The 21,663-nt window shown below is 51.1% G+C and overlaps 7 protein-coding genes across 7 annotated transcripts; 3 read left to right on the forward strand and 4 right to left on the reverse strand.

Annotated features, from left to right (window-relative positions):
* Positions 1-2,207: 2,207 nt before the first annotated feature.
* On the reverse strand, positions 2,208-2,516 carry N7515_010261 (uncharacterized protein; the record flags this gene model as incomplete). The annotated part of the gene is made up of 1 exon (XM_056671004.1): positions 2,208-2,516. The coding sequence occupies one exon, from the start codon at positions 2,514-2,516 to the stop codon at positions 2,208-2,210; it is 309 nt and encodes a 102-aa protein (XP_056517377.1).
* A 3,735-nt stretch (positions 2,517-6,251) lies between these two features.
* On the reverse strand, positions 6,252-6,743 carry N7515_010262 (uncharacterized protein; the record flags this gene model as incomplete). The annotated part of the gene is made up of 1 exon (XM_056671005.1): positions 6,252-6,743. The coding sequence occupies one exon, from the start codon at positions 6,741-6,743 to the stop codon at positions 6,252-6,254; it is 492 nt and encodes a 163-aa protein (XP_056517378.1).
* Positions 6,744-10,763: 4,020 nt separating this feature from the next.
* Positions 10,764-12,065, forward strand: N7515_010263 (Dehydrogenase multihelical; the record flags this gene model as incomplete). Its single annotated transcript, XM_056671006.1, has 4 exons — positions 10,764-10,914; positions 11,038-11,228; positions 11,332-11,540; positions 11,597-12,065. 4 exons carry the CDS (start codon positions 10,764-10,766, stop codon positions 12,063-12,065), a joined length of 1,020 nt encoding a protein of 339 aa, XP_056517379.1.
* Positions 12,066-13,014: 949 nt separating this feature from the next.
* N7515_010264 (uncharacterized protein) lies at positions 13,015-15,000 on the forward strand (the record flags this gene model as incomplete). The annotated part of the gene is made up of 6 exons (XM_056671007.1): positions 13,015-13,103; positions 13,169-13,924; positions 13,978-14,158; positions 14,218-14,312; positions 14,373-14,678; positions 14,730-15,000. 6 exons carry the CDS (start codon positions 13,015-13,017, stop codon positions 14,998-15,000), a joined length of 1,698 nt encoding a protein of 565 aa, XP_056517380.1.
* Positions 15,001-15,540: 540 nt separating this feature from the next.
* On the reverse strand, positions 15,541-16,524 carry N7515_010265 (FAD synthase; the record flags this gene model as incomplete). Its single annotated transcript, XM_056671008.1, has 1 exon — positions 15,541-16,524. One exon carries the CDS (start codon positions 16,522-16,524, stop codon positions 15,541-15,543), a length of 984 nt encoding a protein of 327 aa, XP_056517381.1.
* A 464-nt stretch (positions 16,525-16,988) lies between these two features.
* Positions 16,989-17,752, reverse strand: N7515_010266 (uncharacterized protein; the record flags this gene model as incomplete). The annotated part of the gene is made up of 3 exons (XM_056671009.1): positions 16,989-17,523; positions 17,593-17,636; positions 17,690-17,752. The coding sequence occupies 3 exons, from the start codon at positions 17,750-17,752 to the stop codon at positions 16,989-16,991; spliced, it is 642 nt and encodes a 213-aa protein (XP_056517382.1).
* Positions 17,753-18,155: 403 nt separating this feature from the next.
* On the forward strand, positions 18,156-20,543 carry dbp4 (RNA-dependent ATPase HCA4; the record flags this gene model as incomplete). The annotated part of the gene is made up of 1 exon (XM_056671010.1): positions 18,156-20,543. One exon carries the CDS (start codon positions 18,156-18,158, stop codon positions 20,541-20,543), a length of 2,388 nt encoding a protein of 795 aa, XP_056517383.1.
* Positions 20,544-21,663: the final 1,120 nt, after the last annotated feature.

Raw genomic sequence — 21,663 nt, forward strand, 5'->3', positions numbered from 1 at the left:
GTGCACTTCTCGTACTGACATCCATCTCAAAACCGACGTAGAAGCTGAAAGATGGCTCGGCAGAGCACTAAGAGCAGCCGCAGACCGGAGGGGGAAATGAGTCGTTTGGTCCCATGGTGAATGTATCAAACGACATTCTACATGCTGCAGGGGCCAATGGCTCGTATAATTACTCCTTAGCTCCTCCCGCGGCAACTGATTTATATACACAGTTCGGCCGTATTAGCCGCCTGTGGATGGACGCTTTACTTAAAGTAAGTCATATTCTGCTTCCCGGCGTACTGGCTATATGTATTGTCAAAATGAAGTAGTCGAATTACGAATGCAAGCGGCAAACGAAGCCAAATCCTGTCATACTAGCCTGTTTCCCATCCATCTGCCGTAATTTGCGGTCAATCGCTGTTTTAACAAAGCATTCGCATTCAGCATACTTGAATGTCTTTCCGGACACTTTAACCGCCTCTTGCCGTATAGTGAGATTCTTTGTCGTCTAGTTCCGCCGCTCATTCTTCGTTCTGCACGATTGTGAGCATATTCAAATCTCCTAGCCCGACTCATCGTCTATCAAGGCTGGATATTCGCCCTGTAGGCTGTTTGGTAAGCGATTAGCTGATAAGCTTTGCTTTGCGCAGTTTGAGGGCTTCAGCCTTCGGGCTTCGGGCAAGTTATGAACTTATGATTTACTGGAGGGTCTTTGATGATTTCAATGTTCCGTTAAAAAAGTAGTAGACTAGGTATACAGGAAGAGGTATAACTAGTTCGTCCTCAATAGTCAATAGTTGGGAGGTAGTAGGTAGTAGATCGTCGGGTGATGCGAGTCGCAATTCGACTTCGTAGCGCGTCAAACCCTCGTTCGCGATGACGCGTCGATAGACGCGGGCATTCCATGAGGAAGTTGAGCACGGATTGATGTATGGACTTGCATCGGGGTATCCATAATTGGACGCTATCTGTAGATCGCATGCTGCGCCTGCATAGTGACTTGGATCGGGTTTCTGGTCTATTCTTTTAATCCTTTGTGTGGATTGTACAGCCCTATGCCCAAGAAGGATCCCGTCTCATGAGTCATGATCTGTTGAGATCTACAATGTCAACGAGATCATGAAAGGCAGCAAGGCTGTACAGTGTTGAAGATGGTAGAAAGGGTTCTGGGCAGAGGTATCTACAGACATGGAAAGGGAAAAGCGTCCTGTGAGATAGTGAGAATTCAACACATTATCGGCCTGCCCTATCAACAGTCCAACGGAGATATTTGTGGGTCAACAACGTGATACAATTCGATCCCATTGGATAAGGCATGTTACTTAGCGTACACTAGTCTATATTGGGAGACCAACCAAATAACCTTAACGACCAACCTTAATGACCACCCGCAACTTTACCTCTCGGGATCTCTTCATGTGTTACACTTACAAACTAGCAGCTTGGACAGTATGGGTAGAGAAAGACACACGCATCAATTTGGAACAGACGGCCGGTTATTGCGTAGGCTACATGAGAAGGCCAAACTCTCCGAATCTCTGAATCTTGCTCTGATTCTTGCCCTTTTTCTGCAGCGTGTCCTCACGGTCCTGAATAATATCCGTAGAGCGCTTGATATCCTTGGAGAGGATACCGAAGCGCTCGTAAAACTGTTTCATGTTTTCCTTTGCGACAGCGACGAGGCGATGGGCTGCCTGGATCTCAGAAACCTCATCGTCCGTGAGGGTCTCGTGGCCTCCAGTGAACCAGAACTATCCAGACCAGAGTCATCTTCCCAACCACAGTCCGCGACCGACTTTCTATCCGGCTCTCGGTTCACGGTTGGAGTTAAAGCACCCGATTTGCCGAAGCCAAACATTTCAGCGCCATGGTAGGGGTACCAGCCGAGCACGAGGAACTATCCCCAAATTGCCTAAGCAGTCGACGGTAGAACAGCCCCACACACGTCACCTCACCAGTATAGGCTTCTTGGGCCTCTTGAGTGGTGCCGTGTTCGATTTTCCGCTAAGAAATGTCTCCTCAAGTCGATGTCCCTTCCAGTTCACGAACGAGAAAATCGCAATGATCTGTGGCACCTAGTGCGAGTGGAGGAAGCGGAGGCCCCCTGCCCGGCGGTTTGTGTTTGCCGCGGAAGAAGGCGAGAAGCAATGCATTGACAACGGAATGTTTGAGCAGCGTCATTGGACCTTGGTCCATTTCGACGGGGTGAGCTGCTATGACTGCCATCACAACCATGTCGAGAACAGCGTCGCCGAGGAACTCGAGGTGTTGGTAGGGTTTGCACTGATCAGCATGGTGCAGATCAGCGACGGGTCGCCCAAGCATTTGGTTCGAACATGCTCAGCCATTTCGTCTACAGACCTAACGCGGTATGCGCGCCGGTAGACTTCAATGAATGTCTCCCGCGGAGCACGGGAAGTGTCAATATTCAACCATGCTTTTTCTTCGTCGTTGAACGACCTGACATTGGGATGCCACCAGAGCCATGAGACAGGGTCGAAAGGAGTCACGTCATCACGGCGATGTCGAGGCATGGTTTGACGAATCCAGATTCCAGACCTCCACGATCTGCCGAGCCCGAGACATCATTGGAAGAGGACTGGGCAGTCAATAAGTCTGGTGAGAACAGCTCCCATCACCGGCGTGGGTTGAGGCCGTGTGTGCAGCTTCGCAACATTATCCGGGTTGTCGCCCAACCAGGGAGGAACTCCATAGCAGATTAGAAAGAGCTGATCGCCTTGGTTCCCGAAGAACTCTCGAAGCATGGTATGCCGAATTTTCGTGCGTTGGGATGGAGTCTACTACGGAACAAAAAGCAAGCGTTCGTCAAGGCAGTAGAAGCACTGTCTCCTCTTCCAAGAATAGCTCCGGATCGTCGCCCTTCCGACCCTCAGGCAGAGGGGGCATACACGCTTCTACGGGATCGGAGCCGACGTATGCGGGCGGGACACCCTCGCGCAGGATGAACCAGGTCTTTTGCGCTGCACAATCTGCCAAGCCCGCGGAGACTATCCGAGACTATGTGGGGATGCCTGAGCAGTCAAGGGTAGGGCAGCGACCACTTCCATCACTGGCATCGGTTCCGGAACAGAGTGAGCCTTTTTTTGTGTTTCTCCCTCTCCATCTTCGGCTGCAACCAAGGAACAGATTTGCAGCAAGTTTCGTCGGCGTGGCAGAGATGAACACTGTATCGGTGACGATTTCGATACGTTGAACTCCTCGGAAGATACGTGGAACTCTTCGGAGATACGACCTTGCCGTATTCATGGCAGCATCGCGAGACCATTTGTGCGCAACTTCGCAGAAGAGCATGGAAAGAACACCTCTCGGTTCGAATTACGGACCGAGCAACTGCGACGGGGTGCATTTCTATGGAGGGCAAAGGGGTCAGTCGGCTGATCACACATATTGCTTTGCATCTGGGTTGAAGGGGGGCAGACGTACCTACATCAGATGAGTGTAGGACTCTAGCTGATGAAGTTCCCCGACGGGGGTTTGCACGGGAGCACGGTTGGTCATTCCGAGCACTCGAATTGCCGTTGGGAGTACTCGGATGGAGCAAGGCCGATAGTGTCGAGTCCTGCCATGAGCTCACTGTCACATCCTTCGGACCTGTCATAACTCGTAGCATAAGCTGCTGTGTTTTGCCGGTTTGCTCATGAGGCGACTGGGGACCCCGGTGACGACCCAACGTTCAGGGCGTGGGGAAGCCATGCCAAAGCTGGTCATGCCATGTGTCTCGCTAGCAGTGAGGGTGTCATCGGATCGTATGATGTCTCGAATCTCGCGCTCGGATTGTCCACATCCGCCTGTGTTCACAAGAGGGTAAGGCTCTCTATCGAGTTTCGTATGGTCAGCGTCGCTCTCTGATGATTGAGTTGAACAGTGTGCTTACCTAGGCTTGGTGATAAAAGCTCATCACGAGTGATGAGCCTCTCGGGCAACTGTTGCAAGTGCCGGAGGAGTCTATCATCTGCGTTGTCGTCGAAGAGCACTCGAAGCCTCGCCATCCATTTGTCCGACTCAGTGACTGTATTGGGTGTCTGCATCTTCCATGCCTCTTCAGCCTTTTGGGCTGTCGTGAAATGGATGAGGATACGGAAGACACCTTCCGCAACGTGATACGGGACCTTGTCATGCTGAGGGATACCCCGCACAGAGACCTCAGGAGTCAATGAGTCAATGGGAAGCTCGTCGATGGCAATCAGAGGCACCAGGGTGCCTGCTCTAAGCAAGCATTTGAGCAGTAAGTGACGGGCACTCGTCCCACGAGGATGCAACTCGCTTCGTAGCCCGGTTGGAGGGCTCGGGGCCGCTCCAGATGACGTCCGACATGATGGCTCCGCCATCGATGTGACCGTGAACCAACGGTGCTCATGGGCAAGACGTTGAACCTCAAAGGGGTGAATGCCTTTCTCGTGGCTCGTCGGAAAGGTAAAGATGGCTCCTCAGTGTCCGCATCGTCTGCAGTCGTCAGTATCAGCTTTCGTCATCTGAAAAGAGGTGGAATGAGATGAAAGGGGTCAATTGGGATGGGATGGAAAAAGGATGGCGGGATCCTTACCAGAGAGACGAGGGGTTGAGGCCCCCTCGAGGCAGCCGAGGGAAGTACTCGCTTGAAGCCCTTGATTTGGTACTCGGACTTCATGAGGCGCCTCATCAATCGATTCCGCTCCTCAGATCAATTAGGAACCTCGTTGTGGCGGGTATATTGATTGGGCGGGGGATGAAGGTTGATGGGGGATGGAGGGATTGAGAATGGGGAATATATAGTGAGAGGGATGGAGGGCACGACTAAGCACGTGAAAAATACGAGACCAGCAAACCGCAAGAGCAACCATGTGGAGCACTGAATATGACAGCCTTGGAACAACATACGCGCTTCCTATCTTGGATATGAACGGACCGCTTAAGGCGAGCGCATTGCAGGGTTGTGGCACATTGTTCTGTGAGGCTCGGCTGCACGTCACACTTGACGACGACATCATATCCATGGTGAACGCATCAAACAACATTCTAGGTACATGCTGCAGGGGCCAATGGCTCGTATAATTACTCGTTGGTACCTGGACAACTGATTTATATACACAGTTCGGGCATATTAGCTGCCTGGTGGAGGCTTTACCGGAAGTAAATTATATTCTGCTTTGCCGCCGTATTGGTTATAGGTACTCAAAACGAAGTCATCGGGTTATGACAGTAATTGAAGCGAAATGCAAACGACAAACGAAGCCAAAACCTATCATATCAACCTATTTCCCATCCATCTGGCGTAAGTTGCGGTCAATCACTGGTTCCAACAAAGTATTCGCATTACGCCTTGGCAGCGTACTTGAGTGTCTTTCCGATCACCTTGGCCGGCTCTTCGTTATCAACAGGAAAAACCGTTCACTAGGCTTCCTTGTAAGTCTTCGGCTTGTAATTCGTCAGGTGTTGCGATTCATTCTTCAACACTATTGCGAGCATATCCCAAACCTCCTCGTCCGACTACCATCCATCAAGACGGGATAATTACCCTGTAGGTGGGTAGCTGATAAGCTTTGCCTTGCACATTATGGTGGTTTCGGGCAGGTGCATGATTTACTGGATGGTCTTTGGTGTTGTCAATGATCCATTGAAGCAGTAGTAGATCTAGGTAGTAGGTATACTGGAAAAGGCACAACTAGTTCGTCCAGGTCCTCAATGTTTGGGAGGTAGATAGTAGGTAGTCGGGTGGTGCGAGTCGCAATTCGACTTCGTAGGGCGTCAAACCCTCGTTTCGCGTCGACGCGTCTGGGAGTTTGACTCTTGACCGCCTGGCAGAAATGGGGTGCTGGCGCTAATCCCCTAGCATTTGACGCTAGCCCTAATTGGATAGAGAGTCATATGGTCAAGGTTTTGGTCAAGCTCGAAGGTCACATGACAAGCTGCGACCTCGCACGAAAGGGCTCATGGGACATGCAGTGGTGCGACTGCCTTAGCTTGCCGTCGGATGGCACATATGCGCTATTCAGGTAAGAAGAGGCAGAACATCAATCCAGGCACTGAGCACTCAGGTATCAATATTCCTATCTATCACTAACGTTGATCTGAGCTCCACGTCCTCGGCCCTCGTACGATGAACACCGTGAAAATACTCTATATTTCAGTTATAATTCAAGTCTGAAAGGCATATACATATGAATCAACGAAACAAATACGCAGGTGACAGTGCGAATATCCACAGTCTATGAACCCTTTATTTCTCAGCCTTACAGCCTCTTGAAGCAAAGCGATCATATCACATCCATTTAGCCCGAGGTAACGTGGAGAGGACCGTTACCATCATCAACAGGGCAACCATCACCATCAGACTCAAACTCAACGACACAGCTGGCATCCGTTCCAATCGAGATACCAATAAAAGTAGTATCCTCCTGTCCCTCGCCGGAGCCAAGGCTATTTCCATCGCCATCCTTGACCTCACAGCTCTCGGGGTGACCTCCGAAGTCAGACTTGCAGTGGAACTTGCGCGGGCTGTTCCAGCAGTCGCCCTCGATCGTGAACTCGCGGCCATCGCCGGTGTTGTAGCAGGGCGAGTGGTCGTCGGGGTAGGCCTGATCGTAGATGGCTTCGCCCTTGTCATTGATGATGGCAAAGCCGCTGTAGTGGCCGTTGGTGTTGCCGCCGGCGGGACCGGAGATGGTGGAGAAGTCGCCGCTGGACCAGACGACTCGGAGGTGCTCGGCTTGGGTAGCCGCTGCTGCCATTAGGCAGAGGAGAGTGGTGCGCAGGGAAGGCATGGTTGGGTTGTGTTTGTGATTTGATTTGGTGAGACTTAATAGAGGGAGTGGGAGGTCCTTGGATGGTTCTATTCGAGGTTGATATTCGGAGTCTCTTTTATATCTGCTTGATTGCATTGCGCCCCCAAATCAGACCCCGATACCTGCCAACATTTTCTTGACGATCTTCGGTAAGATTACGACACCGGATTGTGTATCTTGGCGTAGGAGTCATATCGTGGCTTGGTATCTTGTTGATCTTCGGTTCTGGATTGTACTAGTTTTATGCATGTTGTAGATCTTAGTTATGCTTCATAAGTCGGTACTACGTGGACCACTGGATCAATGAATCAGTGATGCGGTGAATTATTATTTGTTGGTTTTACACAGCAATTGCTTGTATGCGAAACGTCGAAGACTACGGCGATTACTGGGCAGAGGGCCTACTCTCGTGGAGGCTCCTGCTCGGTGTAATCTTGTGTAGTTATCGTTGTTGTTATTCCTAGGGGTTCAGGAGGAAGGCTGGGTAGTAGCCTTCCGCCTGACTGCTGACTAAGATATATCACGTGGTTATAGTACAAACAAGTCACCAGTTCCAACATTATTAGAAAAAATAGTTTACAACATGTCATGTGTATAAATTCTCCCTCTAATCCCAATAACCTACGATTTAGTACAGTACCTTCGAAGATATTGACACAGCTTACGTCGGTTCTACTGGATATACCAATGGAAATAGTCTTCCTGTTCCTCGCCGGAGCCGAGGCTTTTTTTCATCATCACCCTTGACCTCACAGTTCGCTGGTCCTTGAAGTGAGACTTGCACTTAAACTTGCGAGGGCTCGCTCAGCAGTCACCGTCGAGTCTTTATCAGGTTTAGCCTAATCGTAGACGGCCTCGCCGTTGTGATTAAAGATGCGAAGCCTCTGTAGTCGCCATTGACGGCACCGAGAAGGAGACGATAGAGCAATTCTTCGGCGTGAATCATCGCAGTCATGCTACTTGCTGGCTCAAGAAAGTTGAATACTATTCATTCATCGCTAGATCCACTGATCAACGTTGCCTTTACCAGATGAGGAAATGTAATAGCCACTCGCGATCGACGTCGAGGTAGCCTGCAATGGTCATAGGATCACCAGACAAGAAACGCCCTGAGGGAAAATGTCTCGATGGGCTTAAGCCATCCCCGCTAATAGATTCAGCCAGGACGGTCAATTTTCGATGATCTTCACCTGAAGATCAGTGTAAGCCTCAACAAGCACGGGGTACGGAACGGATCGCTGGTTCCTGGCGGTTAGTCTCCGCAGCACATGTGCATATGAACATGTGGAGCCTCGGCCGCTGGAACCTCCGTCCTCCAAAACAACGCTGCAATCCGATTAGACATATCGTTTGAAAGCAGGCAAAGCAGCACCATATTCACATTGCTCATTGTATCGTCGTCAGTAGCGGATCGACCCGTCACCCAACAGCCGCCTTCTGGCCCCCACTCCAGCGCCCCTGGTCCTCGGACTTGGCGACCGTGACGCAGTGACGCCCTCCAGCACGCCACCCGTTGGGGGCTGAAAGGCTGCATCAGGAAGCCCAGTCTTGGCTTGTGTCAAGTATATGGCTCCAATGTAAGTCAGGGTACGTTGTGTCATGTTTCTTGGCAGGCGAGATCTTGCTCAAATCCCTCCAGCTGATAGAGAAGAGGAAATTTCCAGAACATGGAAGGTTCGAGGCACGTGAAGGATTCTCCCTACAATTCATACATGAGCTCGGAGGGCGTGTAGGATGGAGAGTCTGGGGAATATGGCTAGTATCATCTTTTTTTTTCTCGGTATGCTCTACCTAGGGAGCGTGTCCCCAGTCTTAATCTTCCCGCGACTTAAGGAGATCAGCTCTTTGCCGCTTTGCGGATACGCCAGGACAGGATTTTTTACGGCTCGGTGGGACATGAATCACCCAAGTAACACGTAAAGCATGTACCTGTAACTGTTGTCTATATATAAAAGTGAACAAGTCTGGTGTAGAGTACCTTCGTAAATAAATATCAACCAAAATATTCTGTCCAGTTGACAGGATCCACTCTTGCCAAGTTCCACGCATGTGTAGCCGTAGGTTTCAGGTTCCGTCAACTGGCGAGCCTCCAGCCAACAGACGAGAATTGAGCCAACTGGCAAGGCTATTCCTAATCCTAGGTACGAATTGACCCCATAATCCCAGAGCGACAGCATGTATGTACAGCGAGGTAAATCTAGTTGATGAGAACATTATCATCAGCTCATAGCGACACATACCGCGTCTGACGTGGTCTTTAATTCTATGGCAAAAGGTATCAATTTCGTTCAGTCGGTTCACAAACTGCTTAATCTCATCGACCTCGAACTCAGTAGTAGCTAGGCAGTGCGGTCAATAGCTTTAAAAACATGACTGTTTGTTAACATATTTAATAACTTGCTGCACACCTCCACCTAGGTTGATGTGAGCCTCAAGCATCCGCGCCAGGTAGGGGAAATGAGGTACAACGCATTCATTACCGAAGTTATGGACAGACCAAGAGACCGAAGCAGCGCGCGGCAGAATCTGACTGGTTGAGAAGCATCACCATGCGAATGAAGCCGACAGTAACATCATGTAGGAAATGAACACAGAGGGTAAGCCACTGGTCGAGAGCCACCATCGTGCCAATGAAGCCAACACTATCACCATCATAAAGGCAATGACCACAGAGGGAGTTATGGCCAGACCGAGAAAAAAAGCAGCGCGCGGCTAGGTTGTCATGTGCGCGATGAACACAGAGGGGATCACGGCCACGCAAAGACACGGAAGCAGCGCGCGGCAGAGTGCCACTGGCCGAGAAGCACCACCTGAGACAGGAGACTAAGAGGACTAGGTCCCAGCAAATGTTGAGTGAGCATGACGTACCTAAGTGAACTGGTGGCCAACAGTGGGACGCTCTTTCCAGGCCTACTTAGCCTTCTTTCCGTTTATCCTTCTTCTCAGCCGACTTGTGACCACTATCGAACAGCACAGGGGTCCCTCTCTTAACTATGTGTCAGGAGGTGACTGATGATTTGAATTGGCTGTAGTATGGATTTAGATGGTTTGGACCTGGACAAGGAGGTGCACCTGTCACATCTGAGGCGCTTTCTTGATCGGTATCTCTAGTTAGGGCAAGCAGCTGTGTTCTAGGCAGCGATGGAAATGCTAGATTATATTCATGAATTAGGAAACAAACAATAACTTCCGAATTAAGCAGGACTATTGGTTGTCCCTGCCAATACGACATCATACATGATCATAGTACGTGATTACATCGTATTCATCAGGCACCGGTCCTGAATGAGTTGTTTGTGCGATGATGTCGTATAGCAGGCAACGATTCATACGAACCTATTCCGCGTAACCTATCCGCATTACCGTAACCGGTTCCCGCGTAACCATAGCTCAGTTTCTATATAAAGGCAGTCATTCCCACTTTCTTCTCCTCTTGCTTCTCCCCTTTCAAGCTCACTTCACGATGTGAAGCTCGCCAACCTATCCTTGTCGCCTTGTGCCCTATTCCTTCTACGTCCACCTTGTCAAGTTGTCTTGTACATGGTGACCTGCCTTGCACCCAGATGCCCTAGGTGACCCTCCAAACTACATCTACATAACCCCGGCAATTTCCAAGGTTCGTTCCGGGACCCACATAACACACCAATCAGGGCCCCGTGTGGAGTATACCCCACACGTGATGCGCTTCCCAAGGGTTGTCCCGGTCATCCCCGCATTTCAGCCCCGATGAGACCCAAAGTCCGTGGCAATAATCACCCTGGAGTCTCGGAAAGCCGCGGTCATTTGCTTTGCTCAGCATCATACAAATAGCCCTTCCCCCGGTTCAAGCCCCTTGGATCCAACATTGCTCTATCACCCTTGGATCCTGACATTGTTGAATGTTGACACCACGAACATTAACTAGTACCCGTGTCCTTCTTCACTCCTCAACACAAGAATTTGTCATTGGTGTCTGGTGACTTGGTCTGGCAGGTCTGCACTGGCACATTGAACTAGACAATGAGTCTCCGAACAGCTATGTGCCTCCCGCGGAGGGTGACTCGCCTCCATATGTCCGCGGCGGATATCCGACGATGGCCGTCTACCCGAGCTTTCTCCACGACTATGCACCGGGACGCAACGTGGGGTTTTGTTGGGTTGGGACAAATGGGTAAGTTTTGAATTCTGCAGGAAGGAGCAATGGCCTCGGCTATATCACACAATACATTGTGGAGTGGAGTGGAGTGGAGTGGAGTCTTTGTATTGCGTTTGCACTTGCTGACTGCCCCTGAAGGGTACAATATGGCCAAAAACCTGCGCGCCAAGATTCCCGCATCCGACACCTTGATCATCCGGGATGTAAACGAAGAGGCCATGAAACGGTTTGCCGCTGAGGCTCAGGAGGCCGCTCGAAGCAACAGTGCAGGCGCCCATGGAGGCCAAGTCGAGACTGCTGCAAGTGCGCGCGAGGTCGCCGAAAAGTCGGTACGTGGTTAGATGCGTGTCTGGCCCGGCTAGCGGCATCCCCGTGTGGACTATGTTCCATATGTCTGTGCTGTTCCGGGGTCTGACAACCAGTCTCGTATAGGTGGTGATGGTGACGAGCCTTCCGGAATCTCAACATGTCATCGATGTGTACCAATCCATCCTCAAAAATGGCCCGTTGCCCCAGCTCGAGCAGGAGCGTCTGTTTATTGATACATCAACCATTGACCCAGTTACATCCAAGGATATCGCGAATGCAATCCACACCACACAAACCGGCCACTTTGTGGACGCCCCCGTATCCGGGGGGTGGTTGGTGCCAGGGCAGGGACGTTGTCATTCATGTTTGGCGCTTCTTCGCAATCAAGCGAGCTGCTTGAGCGCATCCGCGGCGTTCTTGCTTTGATGGGCAAGAAGTTCTGGCATCTCGGTGAACCCGGTGCTGGTGTGTCCGGCAAACTGGCAAACAACTACATCTTGGCACTGAACAACATCGCTACTGCCGAGGCTATGAACTTGGGTGTCCGCTGGGGACTCGAGCCTAAGGCATTGGCGGACATGATCAACTCGTCTACCGGTCGGTGCTGGCCGTCTGAGGTCAACAACCCTGTTCCTGGTGTTGTTGAAACGTCACCCGCGTCTCGCGGCTATGAGGGCGGATTTGGGGTCAGCTTGATGCACAAGGATCTACGCCTGGCTCTTGCTGCCGCGGAACAATCTGACACTCCTCTTGTCCTCGGCACCCATGCTCGTGAAGTCTACAAAGCCGTGGAAGATGGACATCGCGGAAAGGATTTCTCGGTGGTCTATAAGTGGCTACAAGAGAAATCCCAATAAGTCCTACTTGCCCTGATCCAGACAAGACTTTCCGTTCCATCATCCCCTCATACCTTCACCCATATCTTGCCCTCCCTCCCCAGATAGAAGGCTCCAATGGCACATGCATATTGCATATATCAATATTCAATATGCCGACATGGCAGTCTAGTATGAAACTTTGGGATGTTCATACCATTCTTTGCGGAGAGTTAACCTTTGTCGCCTCTGTCCTGTCCTTTGCCCGTGGAGCAACAGCCCTAACAACGAGATGCATCAGCCCTACGCCACGGGTCTCTTAGCACGTGGCTTCCTTTGATGATAGAAGAACGATAACCACCGACATTACGCCACTGCCCGTGACTTGTATTCACTTATGCTCTTCCGAGCCTGGTTCACCCCAGCGATCCCCGTGACGTTCGTCTGGCTTCGTTCTTTTTTGCTCTTTCCTTCTTCGTCCCCTTCTCCTTCCTTTTCTTCTTCCTTTTCACCATCGTCCTTGCCTTCCTTTCGATCCCACTCTTCGTATCCACGGTCTAAGTATTCTCCACGACCCACTTTTCGTATGTTCCTTCCATTACTTCCTTCCCACTCTTTCGTCCCATCTACTCTGTTGTACTTCCCCTACTAGCACCTTCTCGTTCCCTTGTGTCTACGAATAGCCCTCATCATCATCTGCCTCCCTCATTCTCCCATCCCACCCTTCTCCACGATCCCTTTCTCAGGGCCTTGCCCTGCTCCAATTCATCCCATTGATCATATCCAGTTGACACTTCTGTCTTCCTGCTCTGGGCTCACGCTTATTCTCAGTTCACGCAACTTCCACACACCTTGAATCTCGAGGTTTCTACCAAAAGGGTAAGTTACGCACCCCATTCTCCTGCCATTGGGATTCCTTATTACTCTTTCATTTATTACTGTCTCTCACCGGTGGAAGAAGATCTTGCTAACATCTACTCGGGCCTGAAAGATGATTCCAAGTTCATCCCAACTAGCGAGCTCTGGCTCTCAGCCTAGACGCTACCACCAAAACGAACCTCGCACCCCGTATGGCTCCAGGTACCAACACCCCATCAATGGAAACCCCCTGGCTGTACTAGGGCAGGCCTGACTAATATGTACAGAGGGCTTACTATGCAAAGTCACCGCCCCAAGCCCAAGGGCACCACGCCCATTCAGATGAACTCTAGCTTGGATTGGTCGAATGCCAACCGTGCATACAACAGTCCATTTATCCTGGTTCCCAACTCGACCGTGTTCAACGGTGTTCCGACCGTACCGTCTTTTCTTCCCAACCCTGCTTTGGGCAAAGCCGATCAGACGGGACAATACTCATACCTCCCAGCTGGTGTTTGGCCTAGCCCCATGGTTACTGGTGCGTACTCATCATGGCCTTATATGGCCAATTACGACATGCAGTATGGGACAAAGCAGCCCGCATGGAATGTGCCTCACGACAACAAGGAAGCACATGGAGAGGATAACGCTCAAGTCCAGTATTATCCTTCGAATGTGGCCCATGGCATTGATGGCACTGCCATGTCTAATTACCCCTATGGAGGCATGGTTCCTCCACAGCTCGGCCAGATCCCCCTGCCTCTCCAAATGATGAAAACCCATAATGGATACGTCGTGCAAGATCTTGAGGCCTTGACCCAACAAGACCCTGCTATTCCACGCGCGGTGCCTGCCATGTGGACTAACCCGTCTGACCTGACGCTTGCTAAGTGTCTGGAAAATCGGGAGGGAATCACGAATGTTTACATCCGAGGATTCCTTCCGGAAACTACTGATGAGGTGCTGCATGCCTACGCAGCCCGTTTCGGAAAGATTGATCGCTGCAAAGCGATCGTTGATCTTGACACCGGTCTCTGCAAAGGGTATGAGTCCCCGACTCTTTTCCTTTCGATGATATCATTCTAATCCATGGCAGATTCGGCTTTGTGCAATACTTCAACTTTGAGTCCTGCGAAAATTGCATTCGAGGTTTTTTTTACCTCGGATACCAGGCTAGTTTCGCGCAGAAGTCGCGAAACTCCCGGTTGAAGGACCTGGAGGACAGGTCTTCTACCAACATCTACTGCACTAATATCCCAATCGATTGGACCGAAGCGGTATGTGATAACTACAACGTCAAAAGTCTCATTTTCTTGCAAGCTGACGAGGTTGACAGGATCTGCGGCGTCATTTCGAGCCGTGGCGAGTTGTGTCTGAGAAGATTAGCCGGGATGAAAAGACCGGTGTGAGCAAGGAAGTAGGATTTGCACGGTAATTGGCCCATTTATATGCATTGTGAGATTTTCCGGACTATCTAACCTTTATTCACAGTTTCGAGAGTCGTGAGGTTGCGGAAAAGATCCTCACGGAGTTCCACAATGTCACCAAGGGGGATGGCGTGAAGCTCCTTCTGCGCTTTGCCGACACCAAGGCCCAGAAGATTCTCAAGCAACAAAGCAACGAGCGTCGTGCTTACCGTGCCGGCGAGTATAACTACTCCGTGGAGGTCGTGCAGGGATCTACCCCATCCCCGGGGGTGAGACGTAGCTCCCATCTCACACCAAATTCACAAGTCACCTACACCTCTCCGGCTGGTGTGGATTCTGATTGGACTCCGGCAACGTCGATCTCTCCGTGGTACGTGTGCAAGTTCATATCACAGCCAAATCATGCTGACCGAGACCACAGCCAACCGCACATGAAGAATCCATCCAGCAGTGGACGGAGTAGCTCGTTGTCCCCGCATGGTTTCAATGCCCTTGAGAACACCCCACCCTACCGAACGCGAGCAATCTCGCTGGGCCGTCGTTCTTACACCGACCTCTCTGGTGGTTCTTCCAATACGGTAGTCCCAACTTCGCCCACTAGGGACTCTCGCAAGGAGAACATTCGAGCAGTATCCACCCCTCCCGGCTCGTCCCAACTGGGCTTCATTTCTCCTACTACCTCGTCCACCTAAACACAATGTGTTGGTGCTGCCGGTGAGGTACTCCGAGACATGTTATCCCCGCGGAGTCATATCGGCCAGCATGTCTTTGGCATGCTCCTTTTCTTTTATTCAAATTCAACATCTCCACCAAGCATCTGTTATCATTCGCAGAATGTACAACGATGTATGGCCCGGCCTTTTGACAAAGGCGGGACTTTACGATTCACGAAGGGTTATTCTACTGCCATTCATTTTCACGATATCATTATGACTTTCTTTCCCGCATCATTATGGAGATTTATGGACTTTTACGACGTTTAATGGGTTCTACGATATGCAATTTTATGGAGGATTAATGGGTTTTATGGAGGATGGCAGGAAATGCCTTGCAGTCTAATTTCTAATATCATTTTATTTCACGAGAAGCTACTCCCAAGGTCCATGTAGGTGTCTATGTTCAAGTTCCCAAGGTTGAGCACAACTGTGAGGTGCAAATAAATCTATCAGAAATGGTCGAGATACGAACCTCAACCTATACACAAGTAGCATAGTCCACGCTTATTCTCCAACTCAATTGCGCCCCAGTCTCTCCTCCACATCCTCAGTGAGCTGGTACGCAGGAAGATACTGTCCATCAGTCTTCGCAGCCCCACACCGCAATCTCGGATTAGGATGGGTATCGGATGTGCCCCCAAGACTGGTATACCCCTCATCATAGAGCGAACAATATCTTAAATCCAAATGCCGAATAAAGGCCCAAATCTCCGCATAATGCCAATCAATAACCGGATGCACACGCATAAAATCAGGCCACCCCCCATCCGTCCGGTCAAAGTGCGTCAACTGTGCACCATGCGGATCCGTCCGCCGCGTCCCAACGAATATCGCCCGCACCCCAGGATGCCGCGCCAAATAATCTTCAAAACTGGACCGCAGCGTCGACGCTGGCGGCGCAGTCGTATACTTCGTCAGGGAAAGATGATAAGCCTCCGCCGAGGTAACGACAAAGTCCTCTACCGCGTCAAACGGATCGGGCGGCAGCGCATAGATCGCCGGGATGACCGTTGCGGCCGCTATTTGCGCCTCGGCTTCTTGCTCTGCGGGGGAGGGCGGTGTATTGTTTGATTGGGAGTCATTGTGAGTGCGTCTCGGGTGTAATCCGGCCAGGAATAGGATTAGCAGCACGAGACAGTCCTTGCCGCCGTTGTAGGAGACGGATAGTTCAGAGAGCTTGTAGCGCTGCAGCGCGGTGTGCACTACGTCTAGTGAGATGCGGGTTTGGCGCTGCACCGAGGCTAGGAGGGAGTCTGGTGGGTGGGACTCGGATAGGAAGGCTTGCACGCGGGCGTGGATGCGGGCGATCACGATTGGGAGGGGGGGGATTCCGGAGGCGTCTTCTGGGTTGGCTGTTGTTTCATTTCGGCTTGCTGCGTCCGAGCTTGCTGCGTCCGAGGGGTGGGATGTTTGTGAAAGCGGTGGGAAAGGCCTTAGGTGGTCTTCTGGCTTTGGGGGCTGTGTTTTATTCAATGGCGTTGTTGGGGTGGGTTCGGTCATTTTGTTTGGTCTTTTGAAGAGGTTGACAGGAGTAGAGGCCCGAGGGAGGTTCGGGCGGGGTGCGGGACTGCGGGTGTTCTCCCACTCGGGTTTCGGGGAGACGATGGAGATCGACTTAATCCACTGCGGGGATCCGACACATGTGCTTTTCGAGTATCGGATTTGAATATATCAGTTTGTACAGCTTCAAGATTTACCCCTTAAGAAGTTGTTTTGGGAAACTTCCGGAACCCCCGCGTCCCCCGCAATTTCTCGGTGGAACTCGGTAGACTCTCGTGGATCAACAACTTGGTTGAGGTCTACTGTGGACTTGCTTGGTTCGTACGATCTACAATTCAGATCAATTGGCTAATAAATGCTTCATAACTGCGGTCATAGCAGTGTGTTACTCGTATGGTGTGCCAATAGCCCCCTAACGCCCATAACGCTCAGAGAGAAGAAGAACAGAAGGAAAACACGTGGGATCAGCCTAACACCTTCATCTTCTTCTTTTTCTTCTTCTCTTCGCCACCAGGCTTACGCCCCTTCTGGAACTCCCGCCAGCTACCAATCCGCTCTTCCCGGGTATCTTCCCACTTCTTGTCATTCTCGCGCTTGCGCTTGCGCGCCTCGAGCTCCTCCTCTTCCTTGCGCTGCTCACGGCCTTCTTCCTGTAGACGAGCCTTGAGCTGCCGTCGGCGACGCGCTTCTTCTTCCAGGAGAACTTGCACCGTCTTCTTCCGCCACTCGACCTTGAATTCCTCGGTCTTCAGCTCAGGCGAGTCGAGTGTGTACTTGTGCTCACGGATCAACAGCCGACGCGCGTCGGCGATACATTCATCTAGGTAGGTGCGTTGCTTCTCGTCGAGGAGGGCTGTCTGTGCTTTCTTGAGTCTGTCGAAGGCATCGGGCGCCGCGGTATTCTTGGTTTTATCGGGATGGATCAGGAGGGACTTCTTGCGGTACTGGACTTTGATGTCTTTCTCTGTCACACCGGGTTGGAGGTCCAGGACAGCGTAGCTGTAGCGAGTATCAGTATGTGTAGATATGTAAGGTTGAGGGCGCATGTATCGAGAATGGTGAACTTACGAGTCGAGGCTAAACGCTTTGCGAATGCGGTCGATCTCAGCATCCTGTGTCGCGTGTCAGTGAATGTACGAATGGATACTGTGGAAATTGAACGTACCTTGGCATACTCCGAGGCCTCGCGCTCCAGGGAGTCCAAAATATCTTTGTCGTCGTCCGACATGTTGCCGACGGATTCTTTTCGAGGTCGAGTTTCCTGCACGATCCGTTTGGTCTTCAACGTTGAGATAAGAGGTTTAAGGCCCGCGTTTATCAGTCGCTGAGTCAGCGCATTAGAATCGGGCAGCTCAGCTTCGTTAGATCTAGTACATGGCTTTTTGATATATGAGACATTCGGCTTTGTCTAGTGTATTGCCTTATACTACTTTGAGCTGACTTATCTATCTAAACATAAGAATTATCATATTCTGAACAGCGCTGGCCCAATTGAACGAGAAAAAGAGGATCAGGTACAGATAGAAAGCCCCCTCCCCACCGCCTTCCATACCGCCTTGCTCTTTCGTACTCAGAAAAAAAAAAGATGTTTTCACCGCCCGCTGCTTTCAAGAATCAACTCAAACCACATCATGGCACCACGGGCAGTCAAAGGAAAGCCAAAGGCTCACAAAGACACAGGAAGGGTTCTCAAGAGAAAACGTGGCGAGGACAACTTGGCCACACTCGTGAAACAGGTTGAGGACCTCGACCTCAAAACCCCCATCAAAAACTTCTCCGATCTCCCTCTCTCCGAACCGACAGCCAAAGGCCTCGCAGCCTCCCATTTCAAAACTCTTACCGAGATTCAATCGCGTGCTATCAGCTATGCATTCAAAGGACGCGACATCCTCGGCGCCGCCAAGACCGGTAGCGGAAAGACTCTGGCATTCATAGTGCCCATCCTTGAGAATCTTTATCGCAAAAAATGGACCGAGTTGGACGGTCTCGGTGCCCTCGTTCTCTCGCCCACTCGTGAACTCGCCATTCAGATCTTCGAAGTGCTTCGCAAAGTCGGACGATACCACAACTTCTCGGCTGGATTGGTCATTGGAGGAAAGAGTCTGCGTGAGGAACAAGATCGCCTGGGACGCATGCACATCTTGGTTTGCACACCTGGTCGCATGCTGCAGCACTTGGATCAGACTGCGATGTTTGAGACGAATAATTTGCAGATGCTGGTGCTAGACGAGGCCGATCGTATCATGGATATGGGTTTCCAAAAGACCGTGGATGCTATCATCGACCATCTTCCAAAACAGCGCCAGACGATGCTGTTCAGTGCCACGCAAACCAAGAAAGTTAGCGATTTGGCTCGTTTGAGTCTGCAGGAACCCGAGTATGTTTCGGTCCATGAAGCTGCCGCCTCCGCTACCCCCTCCACTCTCCAACAGCACTACACCATCACCCCGCTGCCGCAGAAGCTCGATACCCTCTGGAGTTTCATTCGCAGCAATCTCAAATCAAAAACTGTGGTCTTCTTGTCATCTGGCAAGCAAGTCCGCTACGTATACGAATCTTTACGACAATTGCAGCCCGGTATTTCCTTGCTCCACTTGCACGGCCGGCAGAAACAGGGAGGACGCCTGGACATCACCACCAAGTTCTCTCAGGCTCAGCATGCGGTGCTTTTCGCCACTGATGTTGTTGCGCGTGGTTTGGACTTCCCCGCTGTTGATTGGGTCATCCAAATGGATTGCCCCGAAGATGCTGATACCTACATTCATCGTGTCGGCCGAACGGCTCGTTACGAGCGTGTTGGTCGTGCTGTGCTATTCCTGGACCCCAGTGAGGAGAAGGGCTTCCTCAAGCAGCTCGAGAACAAGAAGGTGCCCATTGAGAAGATCAACATCAAATCGAATAAGCAGCAGAGTGTCAAGAACCAGCTGCAGAACATGTGTTTCAAAGACCCAGAGCTGAAATATCTGGGTCAGAAGGCTTTCATCTCCTACGTCAAGTCAATCTATGTGCAGAAGGACAAGGAGACCTTCAAGATCAAGGAGCTTCCATTGGAAGAGTATGCCGCCAGTCTGGGTCTGCCTGGTGCTCCGCGTATCAAGTTCATCAAGGGTGACGATGCCAAGCAGCGCAAGAACGAGTCCTGGAGAATGGCACACATGTCCGGTGACGACGACTCAGATGTAGAGAAGAAGAAGGACGAGAAGGAGGTGCGGACACGCTACGACCGCATGTTCGAGCGACGCAACCAGGGTGTATTGGCGGAGCACTACTCGAAGCTCATCAACGACGATGGCACAATGGTGGCCACTGGTGCCCTCAAGGAGCTCGACGACGAGGCCGACGAGGATGCCGACTTCCTCTCAGTCAAGCGCCGGTTCGTCGCAGGCGACACACAACTTGGCGCGGGCAGCGATACTTCCGACTCCGAGGAGTCTGCCGATGAGGCCAAACCCGCAGGCGCAAGAATGGTACACCTGGATGGCCAAGACCCGCTACTCATCGACTCGAAGCGACGCGAGAAGTTGCTCAAGTCGAAGAAGAAGCTCCTCAAGTTCAAGGGCAAGGGTACGAAACTGGTCTACGACGACGAAGGCAATGCCCACGAGGTCTACGAGATGGAAGACGAGGAGGCATTCAAGGCCCGCGGCGACGCCAACGCCCAGCGCCAGAAGTTCCTCGAGACCGAGACGGAGCGCACGCAGAAAGCCGATATCGAAGACAAGGAGGTTATGCGCGAGAAGCGTCGCGAGAAGAAGGAGAAGCGCAAGGCGCGCGAGCGTGCCGAGGCCGCTGCGGAGTTGGAGGAGGAGGACGGAGGTGCCTTCTCCCACCTCCCCCATGTGCCCTTCGAGATCCCCGGTTCCGACTCGGACTCTGCCGAGGAGCCCGAGGAGCCTCGTCCCAGCAAGAAGCAGCGTGTCTCGTTTGCCAAGGCGGACAGCGACGACGAGCCCACGACAGCCAAGCCTATCGAAACCCTGGGAGATCTGGAGGCTTTGGCCAGTGGATTGCTGGGTTAATGTATATGTCATGGTTGTCATGGGTTTGCAAGGGTTTCTCTGGCGTCTGTTTTTCTGAAAACTCTTTATCTGGCGAGGTTCAAAAGCATGTGCATTAGTGAATATGAAATGAAGCGAATAATATCAGTATATTATAACCTACTGTATAAGGTGGATGTCGTAAGTACGATATCTAAACAGTCTCAACCGACATAACCCTTAATCAATACCTAGCACCTAGATCCTTCACAACCACCACTAAAGAGAACCTCATGCCCGTGAATACGATACAGATGGAGAAACAATGAAGAAAGCTCTGTGTATACTATCCAGGGGCACGAAGAGGAGAGAGAGAGAGAGAGAGAGAGCAGACAAACTAGTAGCTGGGTTCTATCCTAAATGTGACGCCCCAGGCACCAAGGCATCCAACAGAACCTCTGCCGTCCTTCTTACCCGTAGCACCGCGAAAAAAGAGTAAAAAAGACACGCCCCATACCATACGTATGAAGATATTGATAGCCCGAAAATGAAAATCATCGAATCAACTAACTACTATCACAGTAACTAGTTAACTAGTTAGCTAACTAGATAGCTAACTACCTCGTCAATCAACTTATGGAGGCTAATTCCTGGATAGTCCGCGGTGGGCTCAGTGCATACGCAGGCATTGCACGTGACTCAAAAAACAGCGTGAACGCCAAAATCGGAAAGTCGTCTTTTGAGTTCAATTGTGGAGACATCCCGACTTTCCGTGACACATCGGTGCGTAAACTGACCAATAGATATTCCGGGTCCCCGCAATGGCCCATGTGGCGTCCACGCCTCATCAAAAGCTTCAATCACGCCATCGAGTAAAATAGGCTTTGATATCCGCCATGCTTCTTTTTTCTTCCATTGTTCTCTCCTTGTTCCCGACGAGATTCACTAGTGACTATCGGCAACCCGGATCGATATCTCCAGATATCCGGTGCTGCCGAGATTTAGTTCGGCGAGTCACGTGTGTGTCAAGGGGGTTAGGGCTTAGAACGGTTGTTATAGACGCGACTAGGTGAGTTATGATATTGGATGGACTATCTCTTGAAAAGACGGGTTTGGATCAAGTATGACACATACTAATACATTCACAGAGGTTATATTTTCT

The sequence above is a fragment of the Penicillium bovifimosum genome (assembly GCF_028826915.1).
Source record: "Penicillium bovifimosum strain IBT 22155 chromosome Unknown utg000008l_segment0_segment0, whole genome shotgun sequence".
NCBI classification, from domain to species: domain Eukaryota; kingdom Fungi; phylum Ascomycota; class Eurotiomycetes; order Eurotiales; family Aspergillaceae; genus Penicillium; species Penicillium bovifimosum.